General features: G+C 41.4%; 2 protein-coding genes across 4 annotated transcripts in view; one reads left to right on the top strand and one right to left on the bottom strand.

Annotated features, from left to right (window-relative positions):
• The first annotated feature begins 2,456 nt into the window (after positions 1-2,456).
• Positions 2,457-12,712, top strand: tecrl2a (trans-2,3-enoyl-CoA reductase-like 2a). The gene is made up of 13 exons (XM_076761260.1): positions 2,457-2,712; positions 6,351-6,401; positions 6,765-6,816; positions 7,341-7,385; positions 8,580-8,683; positions 9,337-9,452; positions 10,318-10,423; positions 10,781-10,853; positions 10,937-10,980; positions 11,076-11,133; positions 11,379-11,467; positions 11,566-11,611; positions 11,719-12,712. The coding sequence occupies exons 1-13, from the start codon at positions 2,689-2,691 to the stop codon at positions 11,844-11,846; spliced, it is 936 nt and encodes a 311-aa protein (XP_076617375.1). The 5' UTR covers positions 2,457-2,688; the 3' UTR covers positions 11,847-12,712.
• A 17-nt stretch (positions 12,713-12,729) lies between these two features.
• abca4a (ATP-binding cassette, sub-family A (ABC1), member 4a) overlaps positions 12,730-14,979 on the bottom strand; it is a 34,118-nt gene continuing 31,868 nt past the window's right edge. For all 3 annotated transcript variants that reach the window (XM_076761259.1, XM_076761258.1, XM_076761257.1), the window contains 4 exons: positions 14,866-14,969; positions 14,677-14,769; positions 14,288-14,537; positions 12,730-13,802 (listed from right to left, as the gene is read on the bottom strand). In XM_076761259.1, coding sequence (XP_076617374.1) covers positions 13,683-13,802; positions 14,288-14,537; positions 14,677-14,769; positions 14,866-14,969 — 567 coding nt within the window. In that variant the 3' untranslated portion in view covers positions 12,730-13,682. The remainder of the gene's footprint in view (positions 13,803-14,287; positions 14,538-14,676; positions 14,770-14,865; positions 14,970-14,979) is intronic.

Consider the following 14,979-nt stretch of genomic DNA (forward strand, 5'->3'; position numbering starts at 1 on the left):
AACCCCCAATTTTTGTTTTTCTCAATCACAATGTGTAGCTAACTCCAGTTAAACCAGACTTAATGTGTAGTTAACTTCCATGAAAGATTTCACTGACAGAGGATCATCCTCTGGGAAGCCTGAATGTGCTCAGTAGATCTTTTCTGATATGACAGTTTGACATTTTTTGTGCGCAAGTTAACATTTTGGCCAGACTGTGTTGTCTTCTTCTGAAAAAAAAAGCTAAAAAATGCTTGCCTTCTTCCACTTTTATTAGATTACACATTTTCATAAGAGCTTCACAATAATTTAAATGAAGAATTGCAACAACATTAAGTACATATGCACAGTATTATCCCAGGATCCAAATAGTTATCTTACATTTAGAGCATATTAAAGGCATTTTCCATGTATCAGAGCACCACAAAGTCACAGTTAAGTAGAAGAAAATCTTTTGACCTCCTCTAGGTGTCCCAATTACCATGCTACTTTGACACATTCTCATTTAAAAGGATAATTTACAAGCTCCCCTGATATCTAATGTTTATTCATTCACAGAAAGAAAGTTTCACATCTGATTTTCTCTACTGACAGCTGTTGTTTGAAAATGTATTGGTTGCTGCGTGTCAGTGTGATATTTTTAGCGGGCCTGCACAAGGAGATTAAAATATCTGCATATTTTGCTTTCGTTCTCTCACATAAATCATGTATGTCACACGGTCTTATCCAAAGAATTCTTTTCTATATCCAGACTCTGTAAATAACAGACAAATGCTGAAGCCTTTACATTCACCGACACTTGTCTCCTTGCTGCTTGTCTCTCTGTCTCATTCTTCACTAAATGCCGCCTGGTTTACATTTCCCTGAGGCTTTCAGGGTCTGGTCCAGCTCTGCACCACAGACTGAATCCCCTCAGGCAGCAAGTGAACGCATGCTCAACTTGATTTTTCTTGTTTGATTCCATTTTTTGAAGGAGACAAATGGAGAAAAACACAGGTGAGCAAGCACACGTGAAAGACGGGAGGGACACATTTCTCTCGGAGATTGTGTACGACTGGAAATTGGGCTTTGTCTCTTAGATAAAACAGCTTCAGTCATTCCTAATTCAGCTGTTTGTTTGTCGTAACTCATCTTAGGTCTGAATGCATCTAATATAAAACCATTTGACCATAAATATTCTGTCGCCCGACAGCCTGCGGACCACTTAAAGTCAGTTCCAGATGTGCATTAGGCTAATAAAGCAACAAACAGAGACTGAAGATGCTCTGTACTTAATGTTTTGTGTTCATATTGAACAGCTTCCCTTATGTAACCAAACAGAGTGTAATTGTTGGCTGTAGTTCCCACCTTTCCTTTCATTCAGTGCAAGTGAAAAACTGAAAGAGGTATAAATATTTCAGCAATCACCAAGTCTAACAAGCTTCTGGGTACAAACCACCCACGGCTATGGCATCCAGTATACTGTAAAACCTGTTAAACAACAAGACCCACACAATCTATCAATAAATGCTGGCTTTCAAGGTAAAAATAGCAACGCTGTGCACACGAGCATACGGGAGGAATAAACTCAACACTGAGGCACAGCGCTGGAATGGGAAAGCGTGTGATGTGATCCACCCTGAGTTACATAAACACCAGAGGGCTTTTTTCCCCTTGCTCTCATATTTTATTTTAAGAAAACTAGAAACTCTCAGAATACAGCATACGTGTGTGTGTGTGCTAGAAAGACCTGGTTCTTAAAAATACATTGAAGAGACATCTGAGCACTGAAGAACAGCGAAGAGGTCATGACACTTAGGTCCTAAACTATGTAGGAAAAGCTAAAAGGCTCATTTCAATCAGATGTGCAGTGGTTTTTCGTGACCCTCCCTATGGAGATTAATAAATTCTAATCCTCTTACCTTTAAATTACAGAGCAAATTCATGAACCAGCACTGTCTGGCAATGACTACGTCCTTTTCATTTACAGTACAGCTCACAATTTCAACAATTTTCACATATTGCAGCTTTGCGTATAATTCATTCTTGGGTATTTGGCCGATACTTGTAGCACTGCTGCTAAAGATGAAGGTCGTCCAAGTCTTTTGCTGACATTTGGTGACATGAATAGAACGATGTTTCATAATATCTTTCATGTTTCAGCATTTTCAGAGGTGCATTTAACTATAGAATCTATTTGCTCCACTTGTTTATTTGATTTAGTGCTCCTAAAGATTCCTAGTTCCTAAAGAGATATTAAAGTTTTGTGTCATCTTATATATTTTATGGTCTCTGGCATTCTCCGGCATTCTTGTACTGTTCAGCAGTCTCGGTCTCAGGTGGGTACCTGCTAACTTGAGCCAAGTTGGTCTCTGCCAAGTGCTGTTCTCCAAAGAGGTGAAGGAAGGAGGAACGGAAAGCAGGAGGGAGAGCATGTGCAGGGTTTCTGGAGTGCCTGTAGTGATTCTGTGTCCCAGCACTATCTCAGAGGGGAGAGAGAGAGAGAGAGAGAGAGAGAGAGAGAGAGAGAGAGAGAGAGAGGGTGAGATTGAGAGAGAGAAGGAAGCTGGGAAGAATAAGGGGTCAGTCCAGGGTTTGTCCTCGAAAGGAGAGGAACTGCTTCTGCATGTGTGGAAGGAATGAGTGTGTGTGTTGGGGTTTCTTATACTGATGTTTAAGGTCATCGTTCTTTCACCCTGTACACAGAGGACACAATAATAACCCACCGCCATGAGTCGGCCCACCTTCTTTGAGGTAAGTGTGGATGCACAGTATTACAGTATTAAGCTAAGTGGCACACAATGCCTTTGAATGAGCTGAAATCTTTAATCACCACTTTCTGATTTAGAGTTTTAGATGTGCTTCACAAGGCCTCACTTCAGCAACAGACTCGCTGTACAATATTTAATAGAGGTCAAGCTGAATTTGGGAATCTGTAATAAGTTTGTATTAATAATGTTCTTCTTCAGTTTCTTAATGACTGATAGTTGATCCTCAGATACAGATACTGTACCGTCAGATAAACTCCATTTACTGTGAAAAACAGGATGGATCTTCTCAGACTTGCTTGTTGACACTCATCAGACGTTGAGGACGGCTCATGGAGCTAAACTTTTAAAATGAATGTCAGTCTGACGTTAGCAGAATGATTGTGCTCAGCAGCCTTATGATAAGACAGAAAAACCAAATCGCTTCTTGCTGAATACCAAAAACACTTAAGAAGTTTAAAGCTCGGCAGACTTTCTGGAGTCCACATTTCCATGTCAGAGTAAACTTAACTGAGCTGGAGACCCTGTCATGATTTTTTCTTGGCTCGAGTCTTGTCTCACAGCGCCTGATGGGTACTAATGAAGAAGTAGACAAGGAATTCAGCAGGTCTATGAGCTCAAGCTAATTTACAACATGCTCTGGGATGTGTGCCACGCTCTCGCTAACTGTCAGGCCGACATAAAGGCTGCAAGCCGAATGAGCCAAACTTTTGATTTATCAGGTTATCAAACAGATAGAAGTCATAAGTTTAGATTTGACACCACTGTCATGTCTGTACACCAAATGTTAAGCTACAGCCAGCAACTGGTGAGCTCAGCTAAGCATAAAGACTGGAAACAGCTAACCTGCTCTGTTCAAAGGTAAAATCTGCCTACGAGCACCTCTAAAGGTTGCTGATGAGCGAGTTATATCTGGTTTGTTTAATCTGTACAACAACAAAAGTGTCAAAATGGGAGGGTTGCGTGGAGGATGCAGGGCCAGACTAGCTGTTCCCTGCTGTTTTCCCCCTGTTCTCCAGTCAAAGCTAACCAGCTGCTGTGTTTAGCTTGATACTGAATGGACAACCTTTGCCCTGCCTCAAGATTTATACTAATACTTTTCAAGGTTTGTGGACTTTTCAAGCCTTAACGCCCGCACTTGACATCAGATGTGAGCAAACTTCACTTACAGAACTTTTGAAGGCAAATTGCCTTTTAAGCTTTTAATGGAACACCACAGGAAATTCAGCCTCGCTACTTAGCACTTTAGCAACCTCATCTTAGCTCACGGCCATTCCACTTTCACAGCATGATGGCATCTTGTCCAATCTTATCCACACTATTACTATTAGTGGTTATTTGAAAGTTAAGGTTAAGAGTTGTGCTGTTTTGGAGCTGCAGGATGAAAACAAGTACACCCTTTTCTCTCTGAGTGTGTTCTGAGACAGGTGCTTGTGGAAATTCAAAAGGCAGCCTTTGAATTTGCAGCACATGAAAAGTCAGATGAGTGCTTTGTTGATTGCTTTCCTTGATTGAAAGAGAAATTCTGTCCAGTTTGTGTGCGTGTGGAAGCTAAAGACAGTGGTGTACGCTCGGCAGCCACATGCAGCTAATCAGCTTCAGTAGTATCATGCTCAGTGTGTGAAGTAATGATCCTTGTGGTCAAGATCAGCCGTTACATTCATCAGCCATCACATTAAGAGGAGCTATTACAGCTAAGAGACTTCTTCAAGTTGGTATCCATTACTTGGATTATCTAAGACAGATATTGTGAGATGAACAAACCAGATCACCTCAGATGTCAAACTGAAAGTTTTTAGAAACACACTTTGCATGCAAAGAAGAAATGTTCATTTGAAAAACACTTCAATTCCCCTCACATCCACAAAGCCCTCACCAGCCCTCAGAAGCACGCACGCACATGTTCTGTGTGACCTGTGCTGTCAGCAATGCCCTGTATTCCCATGAGAGGACAGGCACGTCTGATAATCAGATTTACAAGGGCACAGCACAGCGGAGTGCACTCCGCTTTACAACACACTGCCCTAATGACACCCTTGATGCTCTTCGTGAGCATGCAAATGCCTCAACATGTGCCCCTAGAACGCAGTTGGGAAGGTTAGCAGATGGAAAGCAAAACAAACCCATCTCCCAGGATGCCCTTTACTGAGACGTCAACATGCCCTGTGCTCAGATCCTGCCAAGCATGAACACTGAACACACACACAAACACTGCACACAGGGACAAGGTGCAACACTCATGTTTCATATCTAGAATTGTGAAGTGCCTCGCAGGGTATTTTTCACTGAACTGGGAGGCTTTGCTGGTTGCAAGAACTCCAAGAGAGTGTAATTTGAAAAAAGAGGGAACTTAAACCCAATTTCTTGTTTGAGACTTAATGCGACTGACACGAACCAAGAATTCATGATTAGAATGCTGTAAAATAAGTTTGGTCACAAGATTAAATGACTTACCAAACTTCTGTTTTTTTGCAATGCAAACAGCAGATGGTATAAGCTCTCTCTCTCTCTCTCTGTCTGTCTCTCTCTCTCTCTCTCTCTCTCTCTCTCTCTCTCTCTCCCCCCATTCTCCTTCTCCCTTTCTTGACTGTGCACTCAGCAAATCTTTCGGTATCCATTAGCGGGTTATTACACTGTCCAGTAAGGGAACCAATTTAGCTAGGACAGCTCTGCTGAGCCGCACAGTATGGAGTGCTTTCAGGGCAAATTGTGGGCCGCCACCCACCATCCTCCTTGCATATGCCGTACATCACCACTGACATGGTCTAATTAAGATGAAAAAGATGTGTGCAAGAGAGCAGCAGGACAACACAATTCCCTTTTTTCACCCTTACCAGACTCAACCAGCCTCATTATTCAGGCTGAGATGCCTGCACTTGATCAGGAAAACTGGACTTGCTTGACAGTAGGGCCACTAAGAAGAGTTTCAGCTGTGCTTACCCGTAATGGGATATTTTCATTCATATTTGATTCGCATTTCTGTGGTTGATTGAATGATACTGATAAATCATATTGCTTTGAGTGCTTTTTGTTGAGCTAGTCTTTCATGCAGGCATCAAAATTTATTATGTGATTTGAGTTCAAATTGAGACTGCATGTCCTATAATCCCCATTGTTGTTCTTGGAAGAAGGATAAGAGCCAGGGATAGTTTAAAGAATAGTCAATAATCAGTATAGGTGCATGTAGTTCAAACCATGCATGCTCTAAAGTAGAAAAAATTCTAGATCTTCAGTGTAACATTAGTGTCAATATCATGAATATTTTGAGGCTGTATTGAAGATAAAGTGCTGGGTGGCTTATGGGAAAATGTGCTTGCATAAATCAACAAAGGATAGAAATATTATATGATAGAGAGTTGACTTCTCTTCAAATTTACGACCTACGATGTACTTCCAGCCTTCTGGTAATGGATATGATGTGAAAGCTGGGCCAGCTTTCACTGCCTGTGGTTTTGTTGCTGAGGTGGCACCCAGAGGCCGAGTCTCATCACATTTAGCACACTGTGAATATTCAGTGGCTGAGTATGAGGTGTGAATGAAAATCTCTCGTAATCTCTGAACTGTGTGTGGAACTTATTAGCTGGTTCTTGTGCTTAAAGGTGGTACATCTTGTGTTTTCTTCAGGTGAAGGTCCTGGATGCCAAAACCAAAGAGCAGCTTTGTTTTTTAGATAAGGTATGCTGCCATGTTGCTACAGTTTTACCCTTTTATTTCCCCTTTGGTAGTCTTAAGGTTGGAAAGATAATCTTCCACAGTCTGACTCTATGTATTGTGCATCAGCTTGCTATGTTAACATCGAGAGAAATATTCAAACCCAAGACTCCATGTTTCTTGGCTGTATCATCCCACCAATTGGACAATGATTTTAGACACACTTCTTTTGAAATAAAGCTTTGGTTCTTTCAACATGTTCTGTCTGCCCTGCATGACTTTTTAATGACTGTGAGCTTTGCTTTAGGGGTTTTAGCAAGAAACACTGTCAGTCTCTTCACTGATAATACATCAAGGTTACATATCTTATGTTTGTATTCCACCCAGGTGGAGCCGTACTCAACAATAGGAGACATCAAGGGCCTTTTTCACAAATCATGTGAGTGTTTCTATTCACTTTGTAAAGCAATGAGTTTAGTGGGTCTGAGTATTCATCTTGTTTGCTGGTTCTATAATATACTGTGCAGTCCAAGATATCAATTTGAAATGATATTATACTGTTGTATTATTGTTTCGTATCTTTAATTGCACATTTACTTTGAACTCAGTCTTGAATATCCATGGGTCTTAGGGAAAATAAAAATGCTGATTAATAAGATAGCTATGCCATTGAGTGAATCATCCTACAGTATATCATGTCACACCACTTCCCCAGAGAGATGCCCCATTACGAACAATTTCTTGTGGTGTGTGTCTCTGGTCAGAAATGTTACCAAATGTTTGCCAAGCCCGAGGCCATCAGCATCCATCAGAGCAGCAGAGCTCAACATTATTCCATTGTGATCAATTATTATCAGGCCTAAGGCCAAAATCTGTGTGTGCAATGCTAGCTCTGTCCAACCCTGCGTGTGTGTGTGTGTGTGTGTGTGTGTGTGTGTGTGTGTGTGTGGTTGAGCCACTCAGATCCTCACTGGTACCCAGCAAGACAGGCCCTGAAGCTGGACCCCAGTAAGTAGCCATGTTGCGATTACTCATGTATGTGTATTTATTAGAGTTTCTTTCGCAGCATTAAAGCCGCAGTAAGCGATGCATTTACCATCCAGTCATCCAGCGTCTGATACTGTGAAGAAATCGGCTATGCTGCTATTTATAGGACAGTTTATGTTTTGTCTGCAGACGTAGCTCCCTGGAATAGGACTATCTATTGTGTGTACACGTGATTACATGTCTGTTATATAATGCAGCAGTACTCATCATTAGATAGGTAACGTGAACTATATCAAGCATAAAGTTGTAAAGTAAAGTTTTGTCATCTGACTTACATGGAGACGTGTTCATCTTAGAATATCATGTGCAGCATCCCACAGAGTTCATGTCCATAATGCACATGCTTTAGAAGAGACGTGTGTCCATCAAAGCTACTGAAATGATTATAAAGCATTGCATGATCTCTGTGTGGGGCCTAATGTCTCCACACCGCTAATATTGATGACATATTGCAAGATGTGGGTGAATTTAAAGGGGGATTTTGAAAGGAAATCACTGCCATTACCCAGTGTGATCCTGAAACATCAGCAATGGCCCCTTGCTCTCGAGGTGAATGAGAGCCCTAAAGATCTTTGCAGAGCCACCATCGCTGTGAAGACCACCGTGTGTTCGTCCTTCATGTTCCCCATAAAAGCAAGAGTGTTAATGTACATCCTTTTTCCATTCATTTTAGCCTGAATTAAAATAGCAAAGACATATGAAGGACAGGAAAAGACCTACCATGAGGTATGATACTGCAGCTTTTGTTGAAGGCTATCTTGTTACTAAAAAGCACAGAGCAGAGACTTTGGTTAAAAGCAATGTGGGCCAATTACCCCTGAGGATATTCTAAAAATGTCATCCAATTAGTACAGCATATTATCTGTGGCTGTGCCCCCATGAGCTTTCAGGTGGAGAGAACGTGTGCTGAAAAACTGATCAGACCTTCATTAAAAACACTCTGAAACATCAGTTTAGGCCACAGCGCTGTGCACACGACTGCTTAACATGTATCCGCATGACTCTAATTGCAAATTCTCTCAATGCGCTCATTTCTCAGCTCCAGAAAGCTTCATAATCTAGAGTTTATGTTTTCCACTGCATGGTAGAATTACTTCATGGGAGAATTTCAGATGGATTTGTGCACATAAAATATTTGTTCTTCTTGTTTGTTAGAGGAAAAATCACTCAGAGATGATGAAATCTTACAGAATCTACCGGTTGGGACCACTGCCACCATGTACTTCAGAGATCTGGGTCCACAGTTAGGCTGGACTATGGTAAGAGAGGCACACTCCAAGATTACTGATGGACTAACAGTAAATTAGCATATATTCTATGCAGGTTAATGAAGAACAGATGCAAAATCCCCTTTGCAGATCTTTATTAACTATTATGTTTGGTTACAAGTAAAGATAAAAGTTCACACAAAAAAGTAGAATTATTTGAAGCACTTGAAAGTAAATAGAAACTGAGGATACCTGAGCGCTGTGGAGCTGTGCTTAGCTTGCACAAGGCCACACTCGCAGGTGCTTCTTCAGATTTGAAGCAGAGCAGATTGACAGACACTCACCACTCAGGCATAATTTGCATTTCACTGTGGTACTCGAATCCCTTTCAGCCATGGATACTTCCACGACATAAAGGCTGTCTTCTCCTCCATCTCGAGCTACACGTGGGCTCTAACAAATAAAAATGTTTCTTGTTTGAAACATATCTAAATAACTGATTACTTAAAGTGCAAAACTAACCCTTTACGTTACTCGTCACAACAAAAAGTATCACATTACTGTGTAACAAGTTTCCTCCTGCACTGTCTATCACCTTTGTGATACTGTGTTTCACAATGTAACATAAGTTTTCTCCATGACACCTCCCGGGCTCCACAGTAGAGAGAATAAAGTGTAAACTTTCCCTGTTCTTTTGTCTCCAGGTGTTTCTGGCAGAGTGCATTGGGCCCCTTCTCACCTACCTCCTCTTCTATTTTCGAGTCCCGTACATTTACTCACACAGATATGCCTTTACCTCCAGTCCCTATCCTGTTGTCACGTAAGTGTAGGAAAGACATTTTTACAATAGTTGTATGTTTGGATAATATGCATATTCACTTGGATGAGGGTCGAGGCACGAAGGGGAAGGTAGGGTCCAGGGATGAGGGGATGAAGGGATGAGGTTCGAGGGATGAAAGGATGACGAGCGAGGGATGAAGAAGTGAGGGATGGAGAGATGAGGGTCGAGGGATGACAGAGTAGGGGAAGAAGGGTGAGGGATGAGAGGATGAAGGGAGAGATGGAGTGTGACGATGGACCAGTGTGAGCTGCCAGCTTGGAGGGGGGATGGAACCAGGGGAGTTGATGCTCAGGGTGGGGGGAGCCGCCTCATTGGATGTTCTCGGATTCGAAGAGGAAATGAATGAACCAGTTGAGCTTAAATACTTGTGCGGAAGTGGGATGTGTTCGGGCTGTGGTCTTTGTTCCTGAACTTCATTTTCCCAAAATGTTGAAATATGTTTTTCTGATTTTGTTTTTAATTTTAGTTACTTTAATGTTTTACTGCTATTCTGTGCTTTGCTACAAATAGAATCATGTCTACAATGGAGTAAACGTCAGTCTGAGAAATTAAATCAGAATGTGAAAACTAACTGCATTACCTGATGTCAGTGTACCATTTACTCTGACATGAGATATCATAACTGTTGTTGAAAGAAATCAATATTTCCCGCTGCTCTAACAGGATGGTTTGGACTGTCTCTTTTATTCATGTTGATCTGCTTATTGATCCACATTCTCTTCCTCATGGGTTGTCATTTTAGGGTTGTAGCTGAAAGTAGGAAGGTCTTATCTAATGCCATCTGTTTCTGTTTGCTCTGAAATCTCAATCCCCCCCCCCCCACCCCCCCACCCCCGTCTCTCAGGCTAGCCTGTGCCTGCCATACCTTCCACTATATGAAGAGGCTGATAGAGACTATCTTTGTGCATCGTTTCTCCCATGGGACCATGCCTCTCAGGATAATAGTAAGGGTGAGGACACGACTACCCTTGAAAAGAAGAGCTGCTGACGAGATGCTCGCCTCTTTTACAGCGTGTGGCCTCTTTTTCCCTGTCCCATGCCAGCTGTTGTGGTACTGATTTAGCCTAAGGACTCCTTCTGATACAGAATGCTGCTTAAAACAGTCTCAGAGCACAGTGTCTTCATGAGGAGGGGTAGTTATTATAGGTCTTCTACTGTGTGTATTGTAGCAGTTAAAATTAGAAATTGGATCAAAGTGAGCCAGAAATGTTCATTTTAATGCCCCAGTTCATTGCACACCATGCAATGCTTAAAAGAAAATCATATTCACATGTTCAAACATCTGTATTGTTTGCCTCCTCTCTCAGAATTGTGCCTATTACTGGGGTTTCTCAGCTTGGTTGGCCTACTATATCAACCACCCTCTTTATACACCTCCATGTAAGTCAGCCCATGCACACACAGACACACACACAGACTGTTCTCTATTTTCTGCATTAACACCAGCATATCTCTCTTCACAGCATATGGAGAGCTACAGGTTAACTCTGCATTAGTCATGTTTGTGGTATGTATGCTGGTGGTCACTCAGGACCAACATTAATTCAGTGTACATGGAAATGTGAAATGAAAGTGTACTGAAAATGCTTGTTTCTGCTTCAGACGTGTGAACTAGGCAACTTCTCCATTCACTTGACTCTAAATAGCCTCAGAGGAGATGGTAAGCTGTCGAGCTGTATTTTGTTTTCTTCCATAGTACACCACCTTTTGTAAACATTGTCCAACCCATTTGTTTAGATTTTGTATGAAATCATATATTAAAACCACTGTAAATCATTGCTTTACAGTCCATGCTAACACTAAGCATGATATGGGTGTCCACAGTGTATTTTCATCACTAAGTGAACCGCTATTTAAAATAAAATTTAAATGTTATTTTAACGTAATCTCGCTCTCGTTTCTCAGGATCCAGGGGCCGAAGGTTTCCCATGCCAACGAAGAACCCCTTCACATGGCTGTTTTTCTTTGTATCCTGTCCAAATTACACATATGAGGTAACAGAGAGCACTCATGGGGATTTGTTTTGGTAATTAATGTCAGCTATGCTTGTATATTTACCAGCCTGTTTGGCTATATTTGACCCACACTGTAGGTTGGAGCTTGGGTGAGCTTTTCCATCATGACCCAGTGTCTCCCTGGTATGTACAGCAGATTATGTTTTATTAGCATAAATCCACTTCCTGCACCAACTCACAATAGTTGCACCAAAATGTGTATCCTAATATTCGCATGTTTTGTATTCCAGTGGCATTGTACACATTATTGGGGTTCATTCAGATGACCATCTGGGCCAAAGGAAAGCACAGAGCCTACAGCAGGGAATTCAAGGACTATCCCAGCCTCCGGATGGCCATTATCCCCCTGATTCTCTGAGTGAAGACATGAACCATTGTGTCGTATAAGGCGTGCATATTCACCCTCTCGAAACAAAGACATTTGTTGCTCCACAGTCCAGCACTATGCAAGTTTTTTATATCAATGAATGAACTGAGAGGAGGGGGGATGAGAGCAATAATGTCATGGCAATACACTGGAGCCTTTTAAACAGCTTGCAACATGCTAAGTGTTCGCTTCAGCAAAGGTTTAGTTACTGCTTCGTCATTTGATATGTGATATGAAGTTAGTAATGAGATAAATCTTTATTGCTGTCATATTCTCTGTGATGTATTAACCTGAGTTACACATAATTGTTGGATTTTTTGGCATTTGGTTCTTTCGGGACTTGACAAAAGGTTGAAAAATGGCACTTCAGCATTTTAGCAACCCAAACTCAGACCAGTCAGTAGCTCTCACTGCAAGCTGTCTCATTAGCTCACATGTTGTGTCACTTCTTTCCAGTGCCGAACGCTTACATTAGCACTAATAATGTTTTCAGGTTAAATAAAAGGAATGATAAAGATTTTCTATGGCTCATAATAAAGTGCCTGTGGAAGCAAACAAACAGACTAAATATTAAAATGGCATCCATTTGAGGGCGCAGCATCACTTTTGAGCTCTCAGTGGGAATGCTGATAAAGCAGATATTCAATTATGCTAATATCAAGCTTCTCCACTGTATGTCTCAGATTGTTTTCTTCAGAGAAATGGAAACTGTACTGTAGAAGTGTAACTTCTGGCATTAATGTGTAGAGGGCTTATCAGGTAGTCAGTGATGACTGCTGCACTCGCCCTTGCTGTCTAATCTCAGGTTTTATTCAACTGTTTTCTAGAAATGTGAATGTGGTGAAAATTGTAGCGCAAAAGAAAATTCCACCTCTTAAGGAAAATGTATTTATTTACATGATGGTCCTTTCACTAACATCACTTGTGGCATTGTGTCAGCTTCCTCTAATGACACCGGGTGTTGGTGGAACGTAGACAGTTTAAGCCCCACAGACTGAACAAGACATTGGTGGCATAAAAAAATCACCTGATATTGAAATACATTTAATAGCAGCAAGAGTATTTTGTAAAAATGATTAACTGTATTGCACTAGCAGATTTTTTTTTTAAGCAGATTGCTCAACGTCTTGGTAAAAATTGCGATGCTTCAATCAAAGCTGCATCAATAAAGTGCTAAGACTATGCTTCTCTGAGTGCTTCTTTCATATATCTAAAGAAGGCAAAAAAAAAATCTTTCTTGGCATCTGAAGCAAAAAAAAATATGGACCTATGCTTCTTTCACACCGAGCTCCCGTCGCAGTGCAGTATTGGACTTGTCTGACATGTCATCAATCAAAGTCACGGTCCATGTCTTAAATCTAAAAGCTCTGTTTCATTTAGTTGGCAAGGCCTACAAGGTGAGCAGGACGTGGAACATGTAGCAGGCACATAAATGCTCCACACTTTCCAAATTCATAGCCCGCTAACCCTGTTCATCGGAAAAAGCAAAGTAGAGCCTGTGCAGCACAGACTGCATTTGAAGGCCTAACACCACACATGGATCATCAAGGACTGCAAAAAGACGTCTTTTGCACAAATTTGGACAACATAACCAGTTCATCTTCTGTGATTTTACACTTGTAGTATCCCAAAACTGACTATGCACCAGTCACTTGTATCTATCAGGCTATCGGGTGGGACACCATGATGACTATATTGTATCTTCTGTAGACTCATTTAAAGAGGAGGTTCAAGTTCTTCCAGCTAGCTTTCAGTCATTCGAAGCGCACACACATGCATAGGCCGCGTTTTTTTTGAACACGGCAGCACCAGTTGAGCTAATTGAGTTCACTTCCTTAAAGACTTCATGGGTGTGGTGTCAATGTATCGCTGTGCCCCAGCAGCTTTCGGATGCAACACGATAGCGTCATCCTCTCTTGACTGTTGCTTGGCAAAATTCACAAAAACCTGCAGGGATATAGAAACATTAGGATCAATATGTCATCCTCTGAACCAAAACGATGGCTTTGACATTGAAAAAATAGAATGAAAACCAGTGTAGCAAGATTTGACATACAATATATAAGAGCATCTCAATATCTATCAAGATATCAAGTCAAATGGCAAATCAAAAGGCAAATATTTGAAATACTACTATGCTAACATGCTTGTGACATTAGTCACATGTAGCTGTTAGCAGGTATAATATTTACTAGGTTTACACCCTTGGTTTTTGTGTTAGCATGTTAACATTTACTAATTAGGTCCGAATACAAGGTACAGCTGAGGCTGATGAGAATGAGATTAGGTCTGGTCACAAACGAAACTAATGCTAATGGCGCTAGGTGAAGTGAAGGAATCAGCAAAATGATCGGAATTCATTTTAAGTGTGGAAATGTGTTTAAATTCTCATTTCATAATACATTACATTGTCTTTTCCTGGGCTCATTTACCTGATCAAGAGTGGTCTGTGACACTGAGTAGTCCTCTATTTTAAGCTTGTCTTTGTTAGCCAGGACCATTTGGAAGATCCTGGCCAGGGAGGAGGACGAGATCTTGTACTGCAGAGTATTGTAGTGTTTCTCTCTCTGGATGCATCCAGGAAAGGTGCTCTCCATAAACGCTTCGGCAGGGTTCAAGTCTGGGGCACAACCGGGCTTAGCCGCCCTGATTTTCATGGTCACCACGTAGCCATCGCCATACCTGTGTTCACATTGACGTCCGGTAAAGCATCAAAGATCAGCAATTTTGCTAAGCTACTTGGAATTTGCATTCATTGTTGAATTCTTAGAGGAATCTATTTTAAGAATTTGACGTGATGAGATGAAGTAAAATGACTAACTTGTATTTGAGATGCTGAATGGTTCCCAAACACTTGAACGATCCATTAACCATTATTGCTAAGCGGGTACACAGCGCCTCACATTCCTCCATACTGTAAGGACAGATGGCAAAATTAGAATCAAAATCTGTGCTCATAAATATGCATTCATGTAGATACACAGTCAAACACCCACAGCACGTCGTTTACCTGTGTGAGGTGAGGACCACAGCTCGTCTGTCCTGAATAACACTCATGATGGAGTTCCACAGGAAGCGTCTGGAGAGAGGGTCCATACCGGTAGTGGGCTCATCCTAATGTACA

The sequence above is a fragment of the Chaetodon auriga genome, chromosome 21 (assembly GCF_051107435.1).
Source record: "Chaetodon auriga isolate fChaAug3 chromosome 21, fChaAug3.hap1, whole genome shotgun sequence".
NCBI classification, from domain to species: Eukaryota; Metazoa; Chordata; class Actinopteri; order Chaetodontiformes; family Chaetodontidae; genus Chaetodon; species Chaetodon auriga.

What these genes read in the sequence shown, in the direction of transcription:
- tecrl2a (XM_076761260.1), top strand. Translation starts at nt 2,689, where the DNA reads ATGAGTCGGCCCACCTTCTTTGAG. An exon ending in CTGCATTAGTCATGTTTGTG is followed by an intron (nt 10,981 to 11,075) that starts GTATGTATGCTG and finishes TTTCTGCTTCAG; the next exon opens with ACGTGTGAACTAGGCAACTT. An exon ending in CATGACCCAGTGTCTCCCTG is followed by an intron (nt 11,612 to 11,718) that starts GTATGTACAGCA and finishes TTTGTATTCCAG; the next exon opens with TGGCATTGTACACATTATTG.